Below are 17014 nucleotides of genomic sequence, written 5' to 3'. Positions count from 1 at the left end.
CAGGGAAGATAGAAGGAACAGGACAGGAGGTGCGGGTAATGCTGATGATAGTGGCAGAATTATAACCATCAAAATTAGAAGTTAAAGAGGATTTTAATTCTGAGGGAGATGGTTCATTTGAGGCTGTCTGGTGTCAGATAGAGGCAAACAGGACAAAATACATTGTTGGGTGCTGCTATAGACCAGGGAGATCCACAAGAAGATGTAGATACCATGTATCAGCAAATCATCACAATGAGTGTAAGCTGAACAATTATTATGAGATACTTTAACTATGGGGATTTCGATTGGAGGGAAGAAAGGGGGCATGGCAAGATGGAAGTGGGATTCATTACAGTTGCTAAGGGATAACATGAAACATGTTATAGAGGGAACAAGCGGTTTGAGGGGGTTGAATCTGATAATAGCATCAGAAGATATATCCATAACCAAGGCAGACACTCTGTCCCTCACTTTGGGAGAGTGATCATGCAGTCTTGTTCTGGGAAGTTGCCAAACCTGTGGAGTCACAAAAGGGTTTATGTTTAACTATAAGGCTGGTGATTATGAGCCTCAGGAGTCATCCTGGAAGAGTGCTATAGCTTGAGAAGCTACAAAGAAAGAATGTTATTAGTGCATGGCAAGTAGTCAGAGATTGCTTGAGAGTAGCAGTATCAGACTGCATACCCAAGGTCAGGAGGATAAACCAAGTGAAATTAAGTAGGGATATAAAGCAAGAGCTGCAAAAAAACATTGTGGGAGAAATATAAGAAAAAAAAGTGATCAGCATACTCATGAGCAGTACAAAGTGCAAGCAAGAAGGGTGACCAGTATGGTAAGGAAGGCCAAATCAGACTATGAGAGAAAATTAGCCAAAGAGGTCAAAGTAAACCCAAAAGAGTTTTTTTCATTATGTAGCAAGTAAAAGGAAAAGTGACTATGATAGAATGACATTAAGCAATGCTCATGGTAGGAAGGTGACTTCTTAAAAAAAACAAAAAGAAAACAAAAGATTTGGGGAAATCTTAAAAGCAAAAGCATTTAATTATCTTTTTTGAATCAAAAACAAAACTGTGCTTCGGTATTTGTTCAGTATCCATGATTTGAATGCAGTAAATGAACATTTATATTTTTAACTTAATTATTATGGAAAAAATGATAATGTCAAGGAAGAAATTACTAAAATTATATTAAAAATTCCTCAAAATTATACAAAAAAACACACTGGAATTTAGGGTAACTTAATAGATACACATTATCAAAAACTTTTTTTCCCTCCTTCAATCACCCTTCTCTATCCTATTTTATGGTATGTAAAGTAAATACCAAATCAGAGAATAATACCATAATTCAGAGTATTTTCTAGAGTTTTTAACTTCACTGCATAATTTAAAAACTTACTTTAGATTCTTTTCAGGTTTCTCTTTTTCCTTCAGTACTTCTTTCTAGAATCAATTATTCCATTAGTTTGTAATTAAAACACACACACAAGTAAAATAAAACATCAAACAATTCTGAAAGATATGAAAATTTTAAACACATAAATGCTATCAATGGTATTTCACATAATATATATTTAGATAAAATACCAATATTAAAAGAAAGGATAATAAATATGGCTTAATATAAAAACGATACTAAATGCAGCAGCAAATGAAAGCTAAGGAAAGACCAAAAAATTCAATAAAAGGAAAAAACTGAAGATCTGGGATGATACAATCAAAGAAATAATCAAAAAGAAAAAAGATGCCTATCACAAATGGTTAAGCAGTAAAAGATTAGAAGATGAAATAGAATATAAAAGAATAAGAGCCACAGCTAAAAGAAAAGTCAGAAAAAGACATAGCGAATCATGGAACAAATTTGTTTCTAATTTAGAACATGATTTATATAAAATAAGACAAAATGTATATAAGATTTTGAAACACTTAAATGCAGATACCAAAGAAAACATAAAATTAAACACCAAATTGAAATTAGAAGAATTTCTAAATTACTACGCAGAATTGTGGACAGATAAATATTTTGAAAAAGACAACTGGCAAACAATTAACGAAAATGAAAAGGAAATAACTAAAGAAGAATTAGAAATCAGCCTGAAAGAAACAAGAAATGGAAAATCACCTAAAGAAGATAAGCTAGGTTCAGAACTATATAAATATGCAGGAACAAGATTCAAAGAAAGACTCTTATTATTTTTAAATAAAATTTATTCAACTGGTATTCCACGAATATAATGGAGAAAAGCAATTGTGATTCCTATCTTTAAAAAAGGTAATAGAGATTACCCTAAAAACTATAGAGGTATCAGTATACTAAATTCCTGTTACAAAATATATAGCAAAATCTTAAATAGCAAACTAATGAAATATTCCAAAAACTTTATTTTAGAAGTACAGAATGGATTTAGAAAAGGACGATCATGTATAGACCCGGCCTTTTGCCTAAAATTAATAATAAAAAAAAAGAAGAGGATACAATTTAGAAACACATATTGCATTTATTGACTTTGAAAAAGCATTTGACAAAGTTAAAACAAACATATTATTTAACATATTAAAAGAAAGACAAATACCAAATAATATCCTAAAAGCTATCACAAGTATATATGAAAATAATCAAATACAAATAAGATTAAATCACGAGCTATCATATACAAGAGAGATAAACCAAGGGGTTCGACAGGGATGTCCCCTCTCAGCAACTCTTTTTAATGTCTACTTAAATGAAATAATAATAAAATGGAATAAAAATTTACATCAAGGAATTAAACTTTCTCCTATAGTGAACTTAAACACTCTACTTTTTGCCGACGACCAAATAATAATTACAAATTCTGAAGATAACTTACAGAAAGCTATTTTAGATTTAAATGAGATAGCCAAAGATTATGGTATGATAATATCAACAGAATAATTAAAAACTATGGCCTTTAAAGGACAAGATCCAACAAGAACTAAAACAGTGATAGATAACAAGATCTTAGACCAGGTGAATTCATTTAACTACCTAGGATGTATGATCACATACGAAAATGAAAAAGATATAAACGTAAAAATATTTAAAAATAACAGGTGTAATTAACTCTATATTTAAACCAAACCTAGTTCAAAAACAAACCAGACTAAAAGTATACAATATATTAACCCTAGCAGTCTTAATGTATGGAAGCGAAATCTGGACAATAAAACAAAAAGACAAACAAAGATTAAGAACAGCAGAAATGAAGTTTATGAGAAAAACTGCAAGGTATACCCTATTTGATCACAAAAGAAACGAAGAAATTATGAAAGAATTAAACCAAGAACCAGTAATAAAAAAAATTAAAAAATATAAACATAAATGGATGGGAACACATTCAAAGAATGAAAATAGAAAGATTACCAAAATGAGCCTTAAAGTACAAGCCATTAGGAAAAAGAAAACCAGGACGTCCTCTTAAACGATGACTTCTAAGGCCTGAGCAGGCCATGCTAGGCCTAAATCCTTGATAAGCATGATGATGATGACCATGATGATAATAAATATCTATTTGTTTTCTATATCCAGTAGGCAAAGTGACAAAAGCTTAATTTTACAAACTTTAGGCAAAAAAAACTCAATGTATTATTATCAATGTAATGTACTATCAAGGAAGCTCCTTGAGTTTCCTTGATAATACATTAAAAGACAAACTCCAAAGAGTACATATATTTACCTTTTATTAGTGTTTTAATTAAGTATTCCATTATGTCACATATGGATTCTTCAGACTGTCTTTTAAACAATACTATGATAATAATAAAAAACATTTTTTGATCATAATGGGAGACTTTAATGCAAAAATAGGAGAAAACTTTTCCTAAATTGAAACTCATGCTTTAGGGGAGAGAAATGGAAATATTTTAATAGAATTTACAGAAGCCAGCAGACCCTACTTCATGAACACATTCTTTAAAAAATGCCCCCAAAAAGAAATGGACATGAAGTTCAAACGGAGAAGTCAAAAATGAAATAGACTATATCCTCTGCAACAGGAAATATATAATATATGATGTATCAGTCATAAATCAGTTCACAACAGGAAGTGATCATAGACTAATAAGAGATAAGTTATGCTGCCCATCAAATCAGAAAGAAAGAAATTAGTAAATACAACCAGAAAAACTTGACCCTAAAACAATAATTGAAAACTAAAAAAAATATAGAAACACAATAAATAAAAAATCAGATAAACATTTTTGAAGAGGATGTTGATAAACTAAATCAAGCAATAACAGATATCATAGTAATATTTTCAAATAATTTTAAGAGAACATCATCAAAGAATAAAGAACACATACTTTCACAGGAAACCATAAACATGATGAAAAAGAGAAGAGATATGAAACAAGATAAAAACTCTACTTCACTAAAAACACTAACAAAATCAAACAAATAATAGAAAATAACAAAAATATGAAAATTCTAAGAAGAAGCCTGATGATTGGAAACAAACACTTAGTAGCAATAAAAAAAAAAAAGAATGGTACAGTAATACAGTAAAACAAGAAATCCAAAAGGAATTATCAAAAGACTGGAAGAACTTTACAAAGAACTTTATAAAGATGAATAACAGAATAACTGAAGTAACTCCACTACTGACGATAATTTTGAACTACCAATAAGCTATAAAGAAGTACATGAAGCTATATACCAAATGAAAACTGGAAAAACTCCAGAAGATGAAATCCAGATTGAGTTAATAAAGATTGCCGGTGAAGAATTAATAAAACATCTAACAAACCTCATAGGGAAAATATGTACAATCTGGGAAAATATGTACAATAAAGGGAAAATATGTACAATCTGGAATAATGCAATATTAACATTAATTTATAAAAAAGGAGATAAAGAAGAAGCCAAAAATTACAGATCAATTAGCTTATTATCAGTTCTGTATAAAATACAAAAACAATAACACCTATTCTGGATTTAAAACAACCAGTAGAGCAGGCTGGATTCTGAAAAGGATATAGTACAATTGACCATATACATGCACTGAGGCAAATCATGGAAAAAACAGAAGAATATAAAAAACTCTCTCTGCTTAGCATTTATAGATTATGAAAAAGCCTTTGACAGCATCAAAGCTTCTGCAATAATAGAAACTAGAAAATCAATCCATGCCAAGTGAATATGTGGAACTGTTAAAAGAAATATACAAAACTGGAAGAGCAACTATAAGACAACAAATAGAAAGCAACAAGATCCCTAACAAAAGGGGACAGAGAGATTCTATATCTCCTAAAATGTTTACAGCAGCACTTCAGGAGATGATTCAAAAAATTAACTAGAGTTCCAAAGGCATGACAACAAAAAGTGAAAAATTAACCACTTTAAGATTCCCAGATTATATTTTATTAATTTCAGAATCAGCACAAAACTTGCAGGAAATGATAAATATACTGAACACAGAAAGCAAGAAGATAGGTCTTAAAATAAATAGAGAAAAGCAAAAGCTATGTTCAGTAGGTACATAAGATCAAAAACAATAAAACATGATGAGACAACAGAAATAGTCTTCCTTATGTGTACTTGGGGCAACTTTTTGACATTGAAAACAGATTACAGAGAGAAATTAAAAGAAGAATACAGTTAGCCTGGTATTTATTTGGGAAATACCAGGCTAATTATGAAGAAGAATGGAGAGAATCACCCTAGGAGTAATACTAATGGAAAAAAAGAGGAAGGAATGGATTAGATCACAGACAAAAGCCTTGGATGCAATAGAAATTGTAAAAGCATCCAAATGGAGACAGAACAATAGATGGACCAGAAAAGTAACAGACTGGATACCAACCAGAAAGAAAAGACAAGGACACCCAAAAAACAAGATGGGCAGATGAAATTAAAAAACTGGCTGGAAAGAGATGGATGGAGGAAGACCAGGAAAATTGCAAGATCATGGGGGGGGGGGGGGGGCCTTCATTCAGCAGTGGATAGAAAATGGCTGAGAAAGAAGACGATAATAATCCTAAGACATGCAAAATTTTGTTAACATCCTTAAATACAATAGTTTTTTCATTTGGTAAATAAAAACAAATGGATATTTCTTTTATGCTATTTTCTTCATGAAATAAAAAGAAGCTATAGCTCACCAAATTTTGGGAAGTGCAAGCCCTGTCTAGATGTCCAGATGTTAGTTTTTAAACAAAAAATTAAATAAATAAAATAATATAAATAATAAAATAAAATAAATAAAATAAAATAAATAAAATAAAATAATATAAATAATAAAATAAAATAAACAAAATAATAAAATAAAAATAAACATACATACATCTTCAAGGCCTACCTTTCCTAATTGGGTTGTGGGGACACAGCTGCAAGAGGAACTTCCAATGGTCACGATCTTCTGTAACCAAGCTCAGGTGTTCTGGTGGGATTCCCAAACGTGTCCACCCAAGGTTTAGGATATAATCTATCCAGCGAGTCCTTGGCCTTCCACCCTCTGGTTTGGCAAAGAGGGCCTGCTGAGGGAGCCTCTCTTGTAGCATTCTGACCAGGTGCCCATACCAACGTAACTGTGATCTCTCAACACGGAGAATCAGCGGTTGAGTATTGAGGGTTTCCCGAATTGCAGAGCTTCTGACTCTGTCGAGTCTTGTCAGCCCCACAACCCCTCGAAGGAACCTCATTTCAGCCGCTAAAATATTAAAATAATAATATATACAAATAATAAAATAAAAAGGAGTAGAAAATGCATTTTTTCATGTAGGCTTAGATGAAACCTCCATATTTCCTACAGACTAAGCTTTTTTTTTTTTTTGCTCCAATGGATAATTTGCACATTTGCAGATAAAAAAAAAAACATTTACTTTTTACTTTGGCACTGAATGAAAACCAATATTAGTATTTTCACTCACCTCGATAAATGAATCAACTCATATTTTGGACAAACAGGATGTTCTGTTGAAAAACAACATAAGAACATCAATCTTATATCAACAAGAATAAACCTGAAAAATTTGGCCTTGCTTTGGCCATGGAGTGGATAATGACCACAATAATACTCTGGTCCAATACTTGCCTTTTGCATCAGTGCAGGTTTAGGTTTGAGTGGTTATTTAAAGATAGCTGAAACACTTCTATACGTTGCCCAAATTTAAATGGAATGACTTCTCTTACCAAAATCTGGAGAAGTTTCATAATCTTAAATGGCAAAAAATAGTGAGTTCCTCCCCTCCTCCTTTTATGCTGATATAATGCTGTCATTCAATATAATAATACTGTCTCTAATATAATGCTGTGTCATTCAATTCCTTATCTAAATTTAAGTTTTATTTCAATCACTTAAGTTTGGCATATATTGTAATCTTATGTTATTTTGTAACCACCCGCAACATGGAATTTCAGCATGTGGCTCAGTCTTTAAATAGGATTAATATTCTTTGTTCTAGCTTCACCTTGTTATTATGCTGATGTACTAAAGATGACTAGTTAGTTTCTGGTAGAAATATTTGATAATAAAAATTATTTATTCTTGTGAATACATGTCTCTAATAAACTTTATTATGTTGCAAGTGCCATTAAAAACTGTATTGTTATTTTCTTTTTTCTACAGTGAACTAGATTCTGGGATGCTGGCTTTTGAGGTGGAGGACACATCATTCATGTATTTTAGCCAGATAGAAGGTTTGAGAATGGCAGCATCAAGAGCATGTTTTTCAAAATACTCCATATCAGAATAGTACCAGCTACTTTCTAGTTGAAATATTTGCAATAATAAATTTATTATTCTTGTGAATGTGTGTGTGTGTGTGTAATGAACTTTATTATGTCATAAGTGCCATCAAAACTAATTTCTTGTCAAGTATAATATACAATCATCCCTGTAAAAACAACTGGATATAAGTTTCAGTAAGGAAATACCATGAGCAGACAAAGAAGTTTTGAGGTCTCAAAGAGCCCATCGGATTTATTTAAAGGCCAGTAGGTTACTGTTAAATTATCAGCTACAAGAAGCAAAGAAATCTCTTGCCCTCTTGAATAAAGAAATAGTAGGCATCAATAAAGCTATAGAACCAGTATTAGAGGCTGAAAAATTTAACACCATTTTACGCATATGATCGACATCATACCGAAAGGTTTTTAATGCTTCCCGTGATAGATTAAAACACAAGTTTGATTTACTGGTGAGCCACCCCAAATCAAGCAATATTGTCAGTGATACGGATAGAGTAGTTATTAATGTGTCCAGCTGCCCACTAACAGACAGCAAACGTTTCATTATGTCAAAAAGTCATAATTTTGCTGTTGCTCTGAATAAGGTACCCATAATAGATTTTTTCCATAGCATAGACAGAGGTATTCGTTCTTTACCCCAAAAAACAGCTAACAGGATTCGAGTGTGCAAAAATTCTTTTTAATGCCAAGTCTCCTTGGCTGAAAATGCACAAACTGTAAAAAATACCTGAACCCGTGAATATGTACAAATTAAACAATAGAGGAACAAGCACTCAGCCCTGAGGTACACCACTAGTCACCTGCCTTCTCCTGGACTCAGCGCCTCCATAAACCACTCTTTGATATCTATCCACCAGCCACCCTCTAATCCAAATCACCAGCTTCGGATCCATCCCATTTGCTCTAATTTATGCAACAGAGTTCCGTGTGAAATACTGTCAAATGCCTTTGCAAAGTCCAGCAGTATCACTGAGTAAGGATTTCCTTTATCCAACTCTACTGTTACTTTATTACAGAAAGTAAGCAAGTTACTGAGGCAAGACCTACCCTTCACAAAACCATGTGAAGGGTAGGTCTCTCCAGATATATTGATCATCATCATCAAATTCCTGACATGTATCCTCAAGGGGTGTACAGGATATGATAGTACTACATGAAAAATTTACATCATTACTAACTTCTTATCTACAATTTTCCTCTAAATCAGTCTGTAACTTGTTAAGGCTCCAACATTATCAAATCTTATATTTCTATGGTCTAAGGCACTTTGTACAGTATCAATCTATCCATATCTTGGTCTTCCTCTGGGTCATTTTCCTGCCAACCTGGCAGAGAACACTTGTTTTGCTAATCTTTCCTCGCCCATTCTGTTTAAGTGACCATACCACCTGAGATTAGCTCTGCTAACACATTCCTGGATGCTGACAATGTCAAGTTCTTTCCTAATATCTTCGTTTTTAATATGATATTGCCATTGATGCCATCTGTTCACGCCTCTAATCTTTCTCAGGACTCTCATATCTGCGGTCTCTAGTCTTTGGTCAAGTGTTTTACTTCTGACCCAGCTCTCCGATCCATAAGTTAAAACTGGTTTGAACACTGTCTTGTATACAGCTAATTTAGTGTTCTGACTAATTTCTCTCTTATTCCATATAAATTTATTCAGTTGATTCCTACCATACCAGCTTTGTTGATTCTGTTGTCTATTTGCATATTTAATTTACCATCATCATGTGTATCAAGGATTTAGGCCTAGCATGGCCTGTTCCGGCCTTAGAAGTAATCGAATCGTTTAAGAGGACAACCTGGTTTTCTTTTTTCCTTTAATTTACCATCTTCACTAAAAATCGTGCATAAGTAGCTGAAATGTTTTACTTGTTCCACATGTTCTCCGTTCACAATGCAGTTGACATTTTCAACGATTCTACTAATAAACTGTGAATGAATACAATTCACTAAGGAATGTTTCATTCATAATTTGACACGTTAAAACCCTTAAAAAGATATGCTTGACAAATATTGAATACCGTAATTAGTGTAAAACCTGTGAATATTCCCGTATAAAATACCTACTAAATTGTATGTTAGATAATGAATTTGTTATATACATATTTTCTGTTAGAATTGATATAAAAAAATTACTGTGTAAATTGCATATACCCAACTGAGATTATAAGTTCAAAGTACACGGGCAAGACACCGGATTAGTAAGTTGCCTCAAGCAGTCACACGCGCATACGGCACGTGGCAATCTAAGTTTTCGGGGAAGACGCTACGAAAAAGCAAGGCTCACGAGTGCAAAGGAATAGGGTTACAAGGAGTCCTGGTAGGGGTTGATATAAAAGGGCTGAAACCCCACCCCCAAAGAACTTTTAGCCTTTTTGTCTGGAGTCTCTGTTCACTATCGGTGACAGCAGTCGGAGGTGTAGGGTCGTGATTAGAGGGATCACGGATTCCAACCCTACGATGAACGAATAGAGGATTCTCGAAGAATGGGTAACTCCCGGAAAAGACAGTGGCCAGGTAGTGTGCCTTATGGATGCAGAATCGCCTCGCGCTAAGAATATTCTAGGCATAGATGATCGGTATGCAGACTCCACGAGGACCAACCTAAGCTGACAGGAATTTTAGCCTTAACATAGAGGGAAGAAAATGTTTGGAAGGAAAGGAACCTAAGAATCGAAAGGACAAGCATGAGGAATCATCGAGTTCGATATAGCGAACCTTTAATCAAGTAATGTGTGAGAGGAAGATAATTGTAACTTAAGAATCATAGACCTTTATAAAGTTTTGAGACTCTATCTAAAATTAAGACAGAACTGTGATATTTTAATTGTAGTCGGTGAGCAATATGTGCTATGCATTATAATTGTACTTGTGTTGATTGCTAGCTTGCTGTAGAGATGTCTATTCCAGTCTGCTTGATTAACACCTAAAAGTCATTATTGGTTTCATAATCTAAGAATGCGAGCTTTGAATCTTTGAACATATTGTTTATGTAGTAATTAATACTGCTGTGTGATGTAGATTGATTAATTTTACTTTGTAATCTAGTAGTACAGTGATAATTGAAAGTTCTTTATTCTGTATGATGATCATTATGTTAAATAAACCTTTTGCTCTTATTAATTTGGTTGCCTCTGTGTAAGAATCTGATGCATCACTCATAAATTATTTGGATCTAAGAGGGAGATAATTGTTAATTAAGACCACGACTGCAAACATGGTTGATTATAGAAGGTATTGATAATTGATAACTTAGTATAAAAATCAATTAGATTAATGCAGCAGAACAAACAAATTTTCCCAGAACCTTAAGAGAAGTTAACTTCAGAAGCTTTGTTACCAAGGAGTTGGCTTAACCTCAAGACAATCCCTTTGTAGATCAGACTCGCGCACGTGAAAATCTAAGGGGCTGAAGTATATAATAGCAAGGCAAAGGCAGACACATTATAGGTGCTGCTGAGATAGGACAAATTATTCAGGAGATAGTTAAGAAAAGGAGATAAACCATATTAAGTAAATATTAAATACTACAACTTTATAACAAATGGCTCAGCCAGTAGGATGTGAATTGTACTATTAAATTGAAATCTTAGACAGTTCACAGTGAGTAGGTTTTGGATTCTGACCAAGCATTTGAAGAGCAAAGGTTAAGTTTTGAGTAATTTGAATATTTTCTAGTGTAGTACATTGTAAACTCAGGTATAAGCACGTCCACTCCTACTAGTAGTTCAGGAATGAACGATACAGAATTCTTTAGGTGTATAAACCCACAACAGGTGTTCCGGCAATTTTCGGGGGAAAAGACAGACAACGTCATAGCGTTCTTTCCCTATATTGAAGAGCTAAGAAAGGCTGGAGGATGGACACTTTCAGCTACCGGTGCTACTCTGCAGTTAGCTGGTAGGGAAGGCCAAAACCTTCCTATACTCCTCCCCTGTTCTAAAGAGACTCTGGAATATTCTAAATTTAAAGAAGTCCTAATCTCTCAATTCTCTAAATTGAGAAGTTTGGGGCCTAACTTGTGGAAGCTCCAGAGATGCTCTCAAAAGGACAGTAAAAGTGTGTCCGATTTTCAGAACAGATTGTTAACTGTTGAACGTCTCGAATGAGGAAAGACCCCCACTTGGACTGGGCTGTCTTCCAACAATTCAGACTGGGGGGTGAGACAAGAGTTAAGAGAGACAGCTTTCAGCAAAGGAATATCCAATCTGGATGAGTGCTATAATGCTGTGAAAGAAAGGCAGCAGATGCTTGGGGACATCCGTCCTGCTGCCGGCCTTATTAACATCGTTGAGGAAGATTGCAGCTCAATTAAACAACAAGAACAGGAGAAAGAAAGTAGGGAGGATAAGTCCAAGAATAAAAGGGGAAGTGAGGGAAATGGTATTGAGACAATCAATCGATTAACAGAAACCATTCCTGAATTATGTAATGTCAGATCTATAATTAAACAGGAAGTAGAACGTCTCCAGCAACTTGTTATGGAAAGACTAGACGAAGTAATGAAACAACTGGGAGCAATATCCATGAGACCCCAAGAACCATCCAGCAACATGAACGAAGGAACTACAAAGCGGATTCGCAAAACGGTTGAGAAGTTACAAAAGCCTCTGCTTGATCAGCTGGACTCAGTCATGCAGAAACTGACAGCAGTGACCGTATAGGACATCTCTGAACATTCATCAAATCTAAGAAGGACCAGTGATCAGAATGAAAGGAGAGAACCACCAAGATGTTACAATTGTGACAAGATTGGGCACCTTGCCTGCAATTGTTTCAGCAGTAAGAGGCGCTCCAACAAAGGTTACAATGAGGAGCCTAGGTCCCATGTATACGTGAATAGGACTTGGAATAGAGGTCAAAGACGTAAAGGGCAATCATATGGAATGATAGTAGAGGGAAGCGTCTGTGGGAAATGATGTAAGCTATGATAGACACTGGTTCTCAGACCTCCATCATTTCAGGGGATTATTTTAGAATATTGGTGCCTTATGTAAAAGGGGAAGTTTCGTATCTCAGGAAATCCGTGAGAATATCTGGAATTACAGCCTCTACAATTCACGCAACCAAGTCAATAAACTTACCTGAATTCAATCTGTGTGTTTGGCATGAGTTTTTGGTTCTGCGTAGAAGTTCTCTCCCACACATAAAGTTGATTCTAGGGAATGATTTCCTGATAAGATATAACTTCGCATGTAATTATGCAAGGAGGAAGATATGTCTTCTTGGAAGAAGGCGAATCACCAAGGAAGATTGCAAATCACGGTCTTACAGGGATGACAAGAACTCATTCAGCTTTAAGCTTCAGAAACAGAGTAATGAAGAGCAGGCTGATAGATCTGAGATTTACCCAGTATATAATCAACTGAGCATGGAGAAGGCCTCTTTGTCAGAAGAGACAGGTCATCCGGCATGCAATAATTCGTTAATTGGAAGAGTATCAGAAATAAATAGCGACTAAATAAGTTTGGAAGAATTTCAACCTATAGTGCTGGAGGTTAATTATGTTCGCATCAAAAAGAGGATTAGGAGAGCCTGCAGTGAGATAAATCATATTCAGAGCATTTTACAAAAAAAAAAAAAAAAAAAAAAACAGGTAATATACGTTACTTTTATAATCAGAGGAGTTCACAGCATGATGTGAGAGAAAAAAACAGAAGGAAGGAATTCTGAAAACATAGTCATGGCTAATGGCAATTTGAAACAGATTTATTCAACCCACCCCAAATTGAAAGGCGGAACAGAAAAAAAAAAAAAAATAGTAGAAAAATTTTTAAAAAGGAGGGAAAACCTTTGTTAAATTGTGAATGAATACAATTCACTAAGGAATGTTTCATTCATAATTTAACAAGTTAAAACCCTTAAAAAGGATATGCTTGTATTTTAGTATAAGTTGTATATAGCCTGACAAATATTGAATACCGTAATTAGTGTAAAACTTGTGAATATTCCCGTGTAGAATACCTACCAAATTGTATGTTAGACAATGAATTTGTTATATATATATTTTCTGTTAGAATTGATATAAAAGAATTACTGTGTAAATTGCATATAACCAACTGAGATTATAAGGTCAAAGTGCAGGGCAAGACACTGGATTAGTAAATGGCCTCAAGCAGTCACGCATGCATACGGCATGTGGCGACCCAAGTTTTTGGGGAAGACGCTACGAAAAAGCAAGGCCCACAAGTGCAAAGGAATAACGTATCAGGTGAAAATTTAGGGTTACAAGTAGTCCCGGTAGGGGTTGATATAAAAGGGATGAACCCCCCCCCCCCTAAAGAACTTTTAGCCTTTTTGTCTGGAGTCTCTGTTCACTCTCAGTGACAGAAGTCGGAGGTGTCGAGTCGTGATTAGAGGGATCACGGATTCCAACCCTACGATGAACGAATAGAGGATTTTCGAAGCAACAGGCAACTCCTGGAAAAGACAGTGGCCAGGTAGTGTGCCTTATGGATGCAGAATTGCCTCAAGCTAAGAATATTCTAGGCATAGATGATCGATATGCAGACTCCATGAGGACCAACCTAAGCTAACAGGAATTTTAGCCTTAACATAGAGGGAAGAAAACGTTTGAAAAGAACCCAAGAATCGAAAGGACAAGCATGAGGAATCCTCGAGTTCGGTATAGTAAACCTTTAATCAAGTAATGTGTGAGAGGAAGATAATTGTAACTTAAGAATCATAGACCTTTATAAAGTTTTGAGACTATCTAAAATTAAAACAGAACTGTGATATTTTAATCATAGTCGGTGAGCAATATGTGCTATGTATTATAATTGTACTTGTGTTGATCCACACTGCTTGATTAACACCTAAAAGTCATTATTAATTTTTATAATCTAAGAATGTGAGATTTGAATCTTTGAACATATTGTTTTTGTAGTATTAATTACTGTGTGATATAGATTGATTAATTTTACTTTGTAATCTAGTAGTACAGTGATAATTGAAAGTTCTTTATTCTGTATGATGATCATTATGTTAAATAAACTTTTTGCTCTTATTAATTTGGTTGTCTGTGTCTAAGAATCCAATGCACCACTCAAATTATTCGGATCTAAGCAGGAGATGATTGTTAATTAAGACCACGACTGCAAACATGGTTGATTATAGAAGGTATTGATAATTGATAACTTAGTATAGAAATAGATTAGATTAACCATGTGCATATCTGAAGGTTCATTCCTTGACTGAGAGGTTTTTTCCAATCTAAGGGTTCTGGGTGGCGCAGCAGAACAAACAAATTTTCCCAGAACCTTAAGAGAAGTTAACTTCAGAAGCTTTGTTACCAAGGAGTTGGCTTAACCTTGAGACAATCCCTTTGTAGATCAGACTCGTGCACGTGATCATCTAAGAGACTGAAGTATATAATAGCAAGGCAATGGCAGACACATATAGGCGCTGCTGAGATAGGACAAATTATTCAGGAGATAGTTAAGAAAAGGAGATAAACCATATTAAGTAAATATTAAATACTACAATGTTATAACACTACCTATTTTCATTGTCTTTGTCTTTTTATTGCTGACCTTCATACCATATCTATTACAACAGTTATTCAATTTAGTCAGGGAATCTTGCAGACTTGTAGTGGATTTATTTAGAAGTATAACATCGTCCGCATAAAGCAAAGAGCTAACGTTAACATCTCCAATTTTGATATCAGGTTTAATACCACTTTCCTTCATAATATGATCCATATAGATAATGAACAGAGGGGCTAATGTACATCTTTGTCTGACACCAGATTTAACATTAAACCATCTTCCTGTACTTCCTTCAATTTTAACTGCTGAATATCAACTCAAATAAAGACTAAGTATTGTTTGATATAATGCCCCATTGATATCATATAACTAAAGAGTATTGAATAGCTTCTCTCTTGGAACCTTGTCATATGCCTTTTCCCGATCAACAAAACTTAAATACAGATCTTTGTTATATTCCCATGCTTTCTTAACTATTTGTCGTAAAGTGAAGATCTGATCCTGACAGCCTCTATTTAGCCCCTGAATCCAGTTTGTTCTTCACCAAGCTTTTCTTCCACAATTCTTCTCAACCGTTTCTCAAGTATACTTGCATAGATCTTGCCAGGAACACTCAGTAGGGAAATACCTCTAATTCTCACATTCAGTTTTATTTCCCTTTTTATATATGGGTACTATGAGAGCTGTACTCCAATCATCAAGAATTTGTCCCTCTGTCCAGGCTTTCTGAACTATGCAGTGCAGCCACTGTAAGACTTTTATACCACCATACTTCAGCATTTCTGGTCGAATATCATCTACTTCTGCTGCCTTTCCACATTTCAAGCCTTTGATGGCTTTTCCTACTTCAAGTATGGATATGTATTTCAGATTGTATGCCTGTTGAATTTTTTTACCACTGTGTTATCAGATATATTGATTGGTCTATAATTTGCAACTTCCATCTTGGAGCCTTCCTTATGCAGTGGAATTATTTTCCCCTCTTTCCACTCTATTGGTACTTTACCAGAACTGAGGCTTAAATTAAATAGTGTGGTTAGAGGAGGTGCTAATTCTCTTGCAGATTCTCATGACACATGGGCCAATATGCCATCTAACCCATTAAGGTTCTGTAATATATTAAGCACCTCTATTTCATCTATAGATAGATGAAATCAATGACACATTAGACACTACAATATCACAACCAAGATGGTACACTTTTACAAAATAATCACTAAGCAACTCCATATTTGATTTGCTTCTGTAATTTCCCTACCATCAACACTTTTTAAAGTAATCCTTCCATGGTTATTGTTCCTTTTACTTGCCATATAGCGAAAGAACTCCATAGGGTATCTTTTGGATTCATCAGCTAGCTTCCTCTCATAATTAGCTTTAGCTTTCCTTATCATACAGATTACTCTCTTTGCCTATATCTTGTACTGCTCATGGGAAAGCTCATCTCCTTTTTTTTTCTATGATATTCATTTTAACCATCTAAGTGGCCTTAATACATTTACATGCCGATAATTACATGGATGTGAAATGCTTTTTTGAAACTGAAATAATATGGATATGAAGTATAAATTAATTGATATATTTGGATCCATATGCATGTTTGTGTGGTCAATTCTATTCAGAACTTTCAAAATTAATATAGTAATTACTTTTTATGTCAAATTCTTGTTCAAATACTATTTCTAATAGGTATTTTCACTACAGCAACTTTTTCAACTCTCAACTTTTGCTAAAGCAAAAAAGAGACTATGGGAATTGTTGCTACAACAGATAGTTTGATATAAATTCTTTTTAGAATAGCACTGTACCTATGGGACAAGATCAGGACTTCT

At 34.3% G+C, this 17014-nt stretch overlaps 1 protein-coding gene across 1 annotated transcript in view; it reads right to left on the bottom strand.

Moving 5' to 3' along the window:
* Window positions 1-17014, bottom strand: part of LOC150099913 (ATP-dependent RNA helicase DDX42) — a 218005-nt gene that overhangs the window by 147257 nt on the left and 53734 nt on the right. Inside the window, exon 4 of the mRNA XM_090403173.1 lies at window positions 1381-1424. Within this exon, the coding sequence (XP_090259299.1) occupies window positions 1381-1424 (44 nt within the window). The remainder of the gene's footprint in view (window positions 1-1380; window positions 1425-17014) is intronic.

This window comes from Typopeltis vanoorti, chromosome 13 (genome assembly GCF_054136105.1).
Source record: "Typopeltis vanoorti isolate ZY-2024b chromosome 13, IOZ_Tvanoo_1.0, whole genome shotgun sequence".
Classification (NCBI taxonomy): domain Eukaryota; kingdom Metazoa; phylum Arthropoda; class Arachnida; order Uropygi; family Thelyphonidae; genus Typopeltis; species Typopeltis vanoorti.
The sequence above is the reverse complement of the archived record's forward strand: the minus strand, read 5'-3'. Positions and strand labels throughout refer to the sequence as shown.